The 11,943-nt window shown below is 40.1% G+C and overlaps 1 protein-coding gene across 1 annotated transcript in view; it reads left to right on the top strand.

The window, feature by feature from the left end:
* The first annotated feature begins 6,696 nt into the window (after window positions 1-6,696).
* pappa2 (pappalysin 2) overlaps window positions 6,697-11,943 on the top strand; it is a 74,826-nt gene continuing 69,579 nt past the window's right edge. The window contains exon 1 of the mRNA XM_069164652.1: window positions 6,697-7,666. Within this exon, the coding sequence (XP_069020753.1) occupies window positions 6,697-7,666 (970 nt within the window). The remainder of the gene's footprint in view (window positions 7,667-11,943) is intronic.

Raw genomic sequence — 11,943 nt, 5'->3', positions numbered from 1 at the left:
TGCTACAGCAGCATTTATAGATACAGGAAAGAAATAAAATAACAGTAAAAAATATTAAATATAAAAATGCACAGTAAATAAAAATGCACAGTAATAGTCAAGTAAAGTATAGTCAAGTAGTGTTATTTCCCCATTATGGTACTTTATTAAGTGACTTATCTTTCTACGTTTGTCTTATTTTTTTAAACATCTGTACAAAATTGTGAGGTCACGTAACAGTAATTAACACTCCCTCTCATGTAGGCCCAAGTAAACTGGATAATGGAATTGGGAGCAAATATGTTCTTCTTTGTCTTCTTCCTCTTTTTTGTGACACAATAATCTTTACTCAAAGGTACAAATAAAGGCTTTTTAAAACTGTCAACCACACCTGCTCATGATGCTGTTAAAATCTTTGAAAAATCCAGTGGATTTTTGAGTTAATATTAGATCATATGTCCAATTCAACAACTCAAATCTCCGACAGCCAAACTAAGTCAACACACAAAAAGAAACACAGCAGCGTAGAAAAACATAGATGAAGGCATTTTGCATGGTATGTTGCAATTTTCTGGTCACACATAGACTGAAACCACCTTTGTATCTATTCAGTTTTTTCTGATTTGGCTGCATGCAGGCCAAATGATCCACTGAAAATTTCACTTGAGATAAACAAAAACATATATCTGATTATAATGTCACATTAATACAAATACTACCATTAGTTGTGTCCACTCAAATACAATACGAGGCCAATATATATATATATATAAAAAAAACGGATAGCACTATGTGGATAATATGCAAATATCACCTTATATCTATTTTGAGTTTTAACTACCCTTAGATTAAATATATATCAGGGATTAAATGTACCTTGCTGCATACTGACAAAAAAAAAAAATCAAAAAATCACAGATTCTTTCTTTAATATTCAAAGAATATTAGAAGTCTAGCATAGAAATATAGAGTGTCTCCTCATGTTTGTCATATTTTCCAGATGGTATTGCCTTTACATCAAAACAAGAAGGTAGGTCACATCTACAAAGTGCAGCCAGCAGCCGAGCCAAGAAAAACAGTGTCATGTCATTCAGACATCCACCTGCAGCTTCGCAAATAAAACTTAAGGAGCACTAACATATTCACGCTCACAGTTTATCCAGCCTGCTACTTGCTTTTCCATTTTTTTACCTCAACGTGGGCAAATAAGGGATCTTCCACGTAGGCACGCACAACATGGATTTTCCCATGTTTTTGTTTGCGGAAGAAGTTTATATGTATCATTACGGAGCTCAGTTAGGATGTGAAATACAGTTTTCAGCAAGAGGAAAGTTACTGGATACATTGAAGAGCAAATTAATTTCACAGAGAGGGACCACCATGTAAAATGTCGTCCTTTGTGCTGCCCGGGCCAATCATGCTGGTTTCAAAAGACATTATGGAAAGTGAAAGTGCTAATATCAGGAATTTAATCCATTTTTCAGAAGAACTGCAATGAATACATAAAAAAGTAAACATATAGCTTTTTAATCTACAAATAGAAAAAAAATCTCACATTTGTACCCTGCTGTTCACATCTTTAAACATGACTTTGCAGTTTTACAGTGCAGAGAAAGATGAGAGATCATTAAAAGATGAGTGTAACTTGTACATAATGTCACATATTTGATCAGAATCAACAACTGACTCTGAATCCTTGAATCCTTAGAGCAAAACACCTGCAGTACTGTATATACACCGTGTTGCATTCATCCCCCCCCCCCCTTTTCATTTTATGCCAGTGTTAGTGAAAAGCGCGCTTTCTTTCTTTCTCCCCTTTTCTTCTTTCTTCCCCTTCTCATTTGTCCTGCACATCAGCCTGGATTTTTTTCTATTGGGACCCCCTCTTTTGCATTAGGATCCAGGTTTGTGTGTGTGTGTGTGTGTGTGTGTGTGTGTGTGTGTGTGTGTGTGTGTGTGTGTGTGTGTTGGGGAATGTGTGTGGCGGTATCAGGCGGGGTTGGAGCTGGAGGGTCAGCAGTGTTGGTGTGTTCGATGTTAGTGAGCGGCAGAGAGGTAAGAGAGAAAGAGCGAGTGACACGGGGGAAACAATGAGGGTGTGTGGAGAAACTAATGAGCGAATGAGGCAAAGTGTGTGTGTGTGTGTGTGTGTGTGTGTGTGTGTGTGTGTGTGTGTGTGTGTGTGTGAAAGAGAGAGAGAGGGGAAGACAGAGAGCGGGCCTCAGGGTCGGTGGGGTCAAGACGGACAAGCTCAGATGAAGGATAATCTATGGAGGTCCCTTGCAGTGGGGGGTGAGGCCCTGGCGGAGCACGCCCATTCAGACGCTCTCTCACACTCTCAGCAGACACTGCACACCCTTCGACCGCTCTCTTCCTCTCTTTCTCTTCTGTCTCTTCTCCTTCATCTTCCCTTTCCCTCCCTTTTTTGTTGCATTCTCCAACCCCCTCCCCTCCTATTTCTCTTGTTTCTTTTTTTTCCAACACAGTTGCAGCTGGATTTCAAAGGGCACTTCGCCAGCAGAAAAAGCTGAATGTTTAACAGGCAGATCCCTCAGTCAGGCCGGCTGGGATTGTGGAATTCCTGCCTCCCACTCTTTAGGAACCGTTTTTTGCCCCTTCGGGGGCCCCTGCCATAACTGCCAGCGGCCTCCTCCTCCATCTCCATCTCCAGCCTCGAGCCAGGGCCCTGTTTGCAAATTAAGCCTGACAAAAAACAGTAGGGTCTGGGGGAGAAGAAGGGGCAACATTTCAGAAGGTGTGGAACAATAACAGCTGCCTATGGCAGCCTGTTCTCCAATTTAATTACCACTTAGATAGTGGATAATCAGTGACCTCATCCAAATATCATAATCATAAAAACAACTGCACAAATACCACAAAAGTATGGAAGCTTTAAAATCACAGAGTGGTAAAATGCAAAAGTCTACAAGCAGTTGACAGTATATTAAAGGTAGAAAGATTTTTAGCACTTACAAAATCAGTATATATTTTATTTGCAGTGTCTGGAAACATCCCAATATGTCCACCTGTGTTTTGAGTTAGAGGTCCTGCACATGTTGCCAAAAGCTATTTTTCCATTTGCAAGGTATTTGTCGTGAGTCATATATTCATCCATATATGATAAGCTGTGAAAACACAGAGTTGGCTTGAAGGGGCAAAAAATTAGAATATTAAAGGGTCCTGCAACACTTAAAATAGTGGATATTATTGGAATCTGTGCAAACCTAAAAGTGTGTGGTATTCACTGACAGTGTGCTCAACAGAGTGACCTATTCTGCTGCTTATAAGCAGGAATGATATAATACAAGAAAATAGAAGTGTTTCTCCACTGTTGAATGTGACAATGAGTGACCAGGCTGCTTGATGTAAATGTGACAGCATATATGGAAAAACACACACACACACACACACACACACACACACACACACACACACACACACACACACACACACACACACACACACACACACACACACACACACACGTTCGCAGTAGAAAAATTAAATAAAAAAAAACACAAAGTACAATATCAAGACCTTGAAAAAAAAAAAAAAAAATCCTCCTATTTGCTTTTCTGGAGAGATTTCAGCCACATCTCTCAGTCTTCCCCAGAGGATAGAATTTGCTCACACTGGGCAAAATCTATGATGCAGCTGAAAGTTGCAGAAAAAGCGAGTAAGTAGACCTTTTTTTTTGTTTTTCTTTGAGAATACAATGATTATAGTTTGTTGCATGCAGATGCATGTAGAAAATACATTGTAGTTTTTCCCAATGATTTGCAATATGATTAGCAATTTTTTATATCCATATATGGCTAAAGCAATTAAATTGGAGCTCAAATGTATTTCTGATATTTCCACTTTCTGTGGCATTATTGTATAAAATGCCTCTTTTCTCATTGTATCTTCCTGTCTGTCATTTCTCTCTCACCCGATGCTTCCTCTCCCTGTTCAGTCCTTCTTTTCTGCCCTTCCTATAGGCCGAGTCCAGCTCAAGAGTTCGGCACAAAACAGGTAGCATTTTTGGATGTGAAAAACCTGCAAAAACACTTTTCATGTGCAAGACAGATGTTGTACCTGTTCGCGTTGTACCACTGAGGAGAGCCAGGGAGTGAGTGAGTGAGAAAAATAGATCCAGAGAAAAGAGGAAAAAGGAAGAGAAAAAAAAAAGGGAGGGAAATGGGTGCTTAGGCCTCACCTCCTTCACTTGTGTGTGTGTGTGTGTGTGTGTGTGTGTGTGTGTGTGTGTGTGTGTGTGTGTGTGTGTGTGCGTGTGAGAGTGTGTGTGTGTGTGTGCGTGTGAGAGTGTGTGTGAGAGTGTGTGTGTGTGTGCGTGTGAGAGTGTGTGTGAGAGTGTGTGTGTGTGTGGGATAGAGAGGGGAAGAAAGAGAATGAGGGGTAGCAAGGGTAAGATCAAACACACTTATGTTACTGTAGCAGGAACAAACACCCCTCCAACCCCATCTCAACCACCTCCACCATCATTCATCCGTTACCACGTTGACAGGAGAGCCTCCCATTATTCCAATTAATACTTCTACTCTACAATATGTAGCAAATGTTCTCGTCTTTTTCTTCTTCTGTAAGATTTTACACATAAAGAACTCCTAACATTATGCAATGTAATGAATTGAACCAGTACTTAAAACAGCTCCACCTTGGCCAACTACAGCGGCAGTAACACACTCTACACGTAAATACATCAGTACAAATAATAACGTACAATGTTACTCAAATGAAGCCATATTTTCTGCTTAATAACTTTATTACATGGCACTCACCATAATAATCTACTTGCAATTTTTAGCATTTAGTGAGGTGCAGAAAGTGTTCAGATGCTGCAATGTAGAAATATTCCATTAGAAGTAGTCCGGATTTGAAAATGACTGTCACTTTAAAAAAGTATGAGTTAAAATTGAAGTATCAAAGTAAATTAATATGCAAATGTCATTTACTGAAACTGTTGTCGTAGGAAGAGATGACAACTTTACTGTTCAGTGGAAGGTTTAATCTATTAGGGGAATTACATATTTTAAAGCTGCATCACATGTTTTTCATGTAACTAAATCTGCCAAATACTGGTAAATAAACATCCAATAAATTCAGAGGAGTAAGAAATACAATATTTCCCTCTAACATGTAGCCTAGTGGAATATAATGAAATAAACACCGCTGTTCTGAGGTGTGCATTTAGCTGCTTGAGTACTTGTTTACATTCCACCGCAGCATTTTGCTGTTAGGAACAGTCTGAATAGCACAATATTTTTACACTCTTGTGTCTCCACCTTTACTCAAGTACAGCCTCGGAATACTTCTTCCACCACTGTCGGTGTATGGATGGATGGATGGATGGATGGATGGGTAGGTTGATGGATGAGGTCAGGACAAGAATAATAAATGCATAAATAAACTTTACAACACCCTTCCTGTCTCCACACTGGATCAGAGGGAGGCATAGCACATGGGTGGGGAGGAGAGGAGAGAGAAGAGGATTTCCCTTGTAAAACTCAAGTGTGAAGCAAGGGTAGGACGCCTCCCCCTTCACCACCACCAACACACTTCCCCTACCGGTGATGTCAGGGCGGGCAGGGGCTCCCTGATAAAAAACCTTTGGAGAATGAGTGAGAGAGAGAGCGAGAGAGAGAGAGAGAGAGAGAGAGAGAGAGAGAGAGTGAGAGTGAATGGAGGAGGATATTACTACTACTGCATGGACCGGTGCAGAGGAGAAGCAACAGCAGCAGCAAGTCTCTCTGAAGCGCACAGAAACGCACATCAAAACCAAAGGAGGAGCTGACGCGCAGATGCCAAACTGTGATTTATTGGACTCATATTTTTGTCCTCTCAGAATTTATTGGACAGCTTCTGCTCAACAAGTAGGGTAGCAGTTTTAGGGCTGGCACTTTGCACTGCGCTTCATTTTGCCTCTGGAGTTGACTTTGTTACTCTGATTCACCTTGCAGTCAGATTTTGGAACAGGACGCACTAAATGATGCCGCAATGCTCAGGTAAAAAGAAATGGGAGGTCAACGTCAATAAGGATTAAATTCGGATTTTAAATAACGTATTAATTCAAATAAAATTCATCGCTGCATCCTCATTTTCCTCAGTAATAAAACAAATATGTTTATCGGTCATAGGTTATAGGTCAACTGAAAGGCTGGTAAAACTAGTTAGGCTTTTTTTTTTTTTTTTTTTTTTTTTTTTTTTAATTTTTTACCTGTGAACAGAAGCAAAATATCAGAGGCTACCGGGTTTGGCAGACAGTAAATATAAAGGAGGCAAACCGTCGCCTCTGAATGTCCGCGCAAAGTGCAGGAGTAGACACTGCACCAGCAAAGAATTTAGGTTGATTTAGCTGAAGATCTGAATGTTTGATGTTATTCTTCAGGAGTAAACATCTACTTTATTCAAAATTGATAGCCTACCTATCATATACCAAGAACCTCCTATGCAATACGTCCATGTGATAAACTTTGAATGTCACATTCTCTTCATAATTTGACCTCTTTGGAATGCACTGATATTTGATTACCTTGTTTACTAAAATAGGTTAATTATTAATCCCAAAAAGGTAAACTAAATAGAAGTTTCTTTATTGCTGAGGAAATATGCACAAATAAACCCAATAACGACAGTCTGGTGTGAGACCTCCTGGAAAAAGACTCAAATCGTTTCCCCCTTTAATTCTCAACAAAGTCCCTTCCCTAACTTGAGAAAATGTTGTTGATCAGGGTACTGGCTGTCTTTCTTGTCCTCATTACTAACACGTGGCTGCTCAGCCCGGTCCGCTCCGGTGCACTCAGCCGGTACAAACACGCCTTGGCCCACCGGGCAGACAGTGAGCTCTCCAGACTAGCAGGTGAACCTTGCACCGTCTCCGGCGTCTGGAGGTCCCGGCGGCGGCCCCGCTCCCTCTCCCCGTCCCAACACCGCCCTCCAGCGGCCCGTCCGAGGACGCACACGAGCCGGAGAGAGATGTTCACTGTTCAGAGCACTCCTGCGGTTTGTGCAGGAGGGTGCAGGTTTGACACCGGGGTGACACGGCTCGAGAGGGGAGGCTGGGGCGACACCGAGGATGCGGCGGCGGGAGTGGGGGATGTATATGTTAGTACATTGCACAGACGCCTCTTTGAGAAAAGCTCCAGAAATGACGAGGGAGACGCAAATTATCTCGGGAGAGACACCGCGCAAAAGCCCGGGACGTCTCTCCTTGAGGACGCCGGGAAGAGTGTCTCCTCCTCGGGAGACGGGCGGGCTCCACGCGACACTCGCCCCAGGTTAGCCCGCAGCCTCGACGGGACGTTTCGTTACAAGAAAGAGGGCAACTCCAGCTGGGAGAAAGTTTTCCCCACCCGATCAACAGATTCCAGAGGGCTCCAGGTCCTCCACAAACTGCAGAAAGAGGATGGAGACCTCCAGTCCTCGACGGAGACCCCGGTGAACGCTACAGAGGACTACTCCGGGGAGGTGGAAGAAGGGTATCCGCACGCGAGCTTGCCCGGGGGTAGCTGGGGGAGCCCCTTGCCCAGAGTGCCCCCTTCCTGGATGACGGCCCTGTACTTCAGCGGGCGCCGGGAGCAGCTGAGGGTGAAGCTGGAAGCAGGAGTGGAGCTGCCGAGGGCCACGTTCAGTCTGGAGCTGTGGGTGAAGCCAGAGGGCGGACAGAGTAACCCCGCGGTCATAGCAGGTAAGTGCAAACTGGTTATTACTGCATCACTGATGGTAGTGAATATCAGGCCTGATAACTACATCAAGTACATTTGAGTAGCTACCATACTTAAGTACAATTTTGATGTAGCCTGCTTGTACTTTACAGCCTATTTCCTTGTTATGCCACCTTCTACTTACTCCACTATATTTATTGGACAAATATGTACTCCAGCAACTACGTTTATTTTAGTTACTCATTATTTTTCAGATTTATATTAATGACATAAATTATGCTGTATTATTACATATTAAGTTATCCAGCAGTGTGTCAAATAATTATAATTAGCTCCAGCTGTCACATTAAATTGATGTGCACATGAATTAATCAATAATTATAATATATACACATATATATATATATATATGATATAACATATATAATAATATAATAGGCTATATGTGTGATTCTGAAATAGGCCATTCTGCATGATAAGTACTTTCACTTTAAGTACATTTTGATGCTGATACTTATTGTATATATATTTTTACTGAAAGGATTTTGAATGGAGGACTTTTTATAGTGCAGTATAGAACCTTCACTGAAGTAAAGATTTTAAATACTTCATCCTCCACTGCTGTCATGTCACAAAACGTCGCATGGCTTCATGATGGAGGTAGATCCTTTGCTAAGTGACAGCACAGTGATTATTTCCCACTCACACTGGTCCAATGTGTCTGTAGGCTATATAGAAGGGCTGGGTGACAAATATTATGATATTGTTGACCAAGTTTGACAATCCAACAATATTGCAGTGCTTTCTCAAAATGTCTACTCAATGAGACTCTTGATATATCCATCAGTTATGTGAAGATTAAAGTGGGGTAAAGACAAATAATAGAACAGTTTAATCAGTCTGTTAAGTTCAGAAAGTGATATCACTTTACTGTTATGAAGCCTTTCAAACCAGGAAAAGACAACAATTCTGTGAAATCAGGATACTACAACATCCTGAATCTAAGACAATATCTAGTCTCAAATCAAGTTATGATAAAATATCGATGTATCGCTCAGACTAATGTTATGGTGACAAGCTTTTTGACCGCAACCTCTGCCTAGTTTTTGTGTATTTATATGTTAACATATTTGTCTATTCAGCGTCAGTAAGTGTCCTTAATAAAGTCAGGCTCCGTTCTGCAGTAACCTGTCTGCTCATCACGTATTTGTTTCTTCCCTCCCACCTTGTTAAAGTGAATTCAATTCTGACACATAAAGCTTGTAGTCCCGTACGCTCCTCATATCTTGTGCCCAGTCGTCCTATCAGAGTTTGAGTTCAGTTTCTTGTACTGTGTGAAATGGTCTTGTGAAATATGTAGTAGTTTCCTAGAAAAAAAGAAATTGCCTCCAGTGGCTGCTTTTCACACAAAGTCTGGGTTCTGTCATGGTGACAGTGATGACAGAAATCACAATGATCAGTGTATGTGGTGGTGTTATGATAAGTGCTGAGACCATGAGATGACTGATGAATGACAGACTGACAAATGGGGTTGTTAACAATAATAATTAAGTCCTTTACCAAACATTTCTGCTTTCAGCATCTTAAATGTGATCGCTCAGGTTCACAATATTGATTTATATGAGAGTGACAATTATCAGCTACCATTGATGGTCATATATCAAATGCCAGACAGTTGCACTTCTATGTAGAGCAAGACCGATACATTGTCTCGGCTGTTATACAGTATTGACTTATATTTGGTTTTTACAGATATATTGGGATTTTTGTATGTGGTGGCCAATAAGTAAAACTAAATCACATTACAGAAATTTTCATTTGATTATTTCACCAATTCAAAGTTGGTCCAAAGCTCCTTTTCAACAGTAAAATCTCCTGCTCTGTATTTTTTTGGGCCCAAAAAAATGTAAGAAAATGTATCTAAGGGTTCAGTGTCAAGATCGTTTACGTGAAGTCTTTATGTTCAAAAACAAAAACAAAAACAAAAACAAAACAATATTGGCAATAGCCTCATGAATTTAGAGTGAGTGTGGCTATACATCTGAGTGCTGAATGCTGTGTTAAAATAACAGCTCATGGACCGGCACTTATCAACTCCAAAAACACAGTTCACCGTGGTTACATATATTTCTTCTGCACGTCCTGAGGTGCTTATTTAAAAAAACAAAAAAGGGTGCGAAATGTATTTTTCAGGTGCTCTCAATGAGGCTTATTTTCCAAAATGTGTCAGCATTCGAAACAAATTTAAATAGTAAACTGTGTATACTTTAGTAATACAATTTTGGTGTGTGGGTCATTTCCATTTTCCAGTCATGAACGGCAACAATTGCTGTTTTTCCTCAAATGAAAGCCAAATCTTGTTTCTTACATTAATTACTGATCCTCCCTAAAAATTCAAGTGCAATCGAATGACCAAATTAAATACACAAACAGGAAGACAAAGAACAACAAAGCAACACCATAAAGAGTGGACCTTGGCTTAAATACACACTTCACTCTCCCCCAGCATGATCTCTTGACCTTGGGCATTTTTTAAGGGTCTGGTTACACCTCTAATGACAACAGTAATAATTATGATGACTATAATTAGATAATGACAGTAACAATGATGACGATGAAATTATGATAAGTGTGACCGGATACTGTGATAATGATAATACGACCATGTTGATAATTTCTAGTGCTGATGAATATTATAATGATGAATGTGAACATATAGATGGCTGATAATGATAAGGATAATGGTTGATCACACTGACCACAGTAATGATTCCTTGCTGTTTAGGATGAAGGTTCTTATAATTAATGATAATGGTGATGATTAATGCCTGTGCTTTGTTTAACTGACCCAGCGCTTTATACATCACAAGGTCATCACAAGATGCAGGTGTTAAATACAGTGTCCACACTGAGCTAAAAACCTCCACAATAATCTATAGTGAGTTATCTGATGGCTATAACATTGTTTTTGTGCAATTTTTTGTCAAAACAAACTAAATGCTATTTTCATTGAAGACCCAGACTCTACATCTACAAGTGCGTGGTTACATAACAGTAAAAATCCCCAGGGTGTGTTTCATTCAGCCTCGCCCCTCATAGTTTGCTCTGGGTTTCCATTGATTCAGAGCGGTGGCTGCAGACACATTGATCCAATGAAACCTTCATTTTTGCAGCCTCCTCACATGAAGACGAACATCACTGTTTTTCCAACATCCAAGAATGTTGCATTTGAAAAGCTACACACTTGACAGAATGACACATACATCAAACAAATTGAAGAGGATAAAAGTGCTATGGTGCAGCACCACAGCTGTCCAGATAGTGAGGGAGACCACAAACTGTTATGTCCGCTCACATTTACTCTGATCAAAGATCTGACTCCACTACTCAACTTTTTTCCCCTCATTGCTTCCTTATGTGAGGGCGGCATTTTGTGGCATTGGGCCTTTCTCTTTGTAGTGTCCTGAAGGAATTTGACAAATACAGTGAAAAACAAACCTCTATTGTTTTGGCCAGACATGACATTGACATTGGTTTGACTTCTAATGGTCACTGATGATCTTATAAATCTATTTGTTTGTACATTTCACCCGATGCTGCAGAATCACTGTATGTGTTGCAGAACGATGTGAGCAATACAGTTCAGAGGAGGTCGCCTGACAAACAATACAATCATGACACTGTTTATACATTTCCATAAGTGCTGTATTATAGTTATTGTACTGCATTTGGCTCAACATATGACCTGATATTATTATAATTGATATTATATGACACCACCTGATAATTCATACCCATTTTATGTGTTAAAAAAAGGTCATATTTAAACTTTGTTTTTGATAGAAATCTTGTATTTACCTTAAATAGTACTGCGGAGCCTCATGTTTCAATATGCAATGTCATCTATGAGATTAACTACTTCGGTGTACGACATGGTCTCTCACAAAATTGATTAGTGACCTCTAAATTTAGACTGAATCTATTATTTATCTAGAAATTGTGTTAATCACAGCATTTAAATGATAATTAATAGCCAACATTTCTACATGTAGCAGTTTTAATGCTGCACTAATCCACTAGTCCAGAAGAGGACAGCGTGGCAGTGTCGAGGCGTCCAAAACCATGTGGTTTAGGACTACAAAAACATGTGAAAAGCATGTGGGTAGTGTTAGTGACAAAAACAAAAAAAAAAAAAAAAAAACGTGGTTAGCAAAAAACAACACTCAAACAAATTTTTTTTTAATTTTTTTTATTTTTTTTATTGTTTTAAAGGAATTGTCTTCTCTCAGACTCGCTGGCC

Source organism: Embiotoca jacksoni, unplaced genomic scaffold (genome assembly GCF_022577435.1).
Source record: "Embiotoca jacksoni isolate LCO1_2020_lvr unplaced genomic scaffold, fEmbJac1.0.p SCAF_31, whole genome shotgun sequence".
In the NCBI taxonomy this organism is placed as follows: Eukaryota; Metazoa; Chordata; class Actinopteri; family Embiotocidae; genus Embiotoca; species Embiotoca jacksoni.
This window is presented reverse-complemented; position numbering and strand designations above follow the sequence as displayed.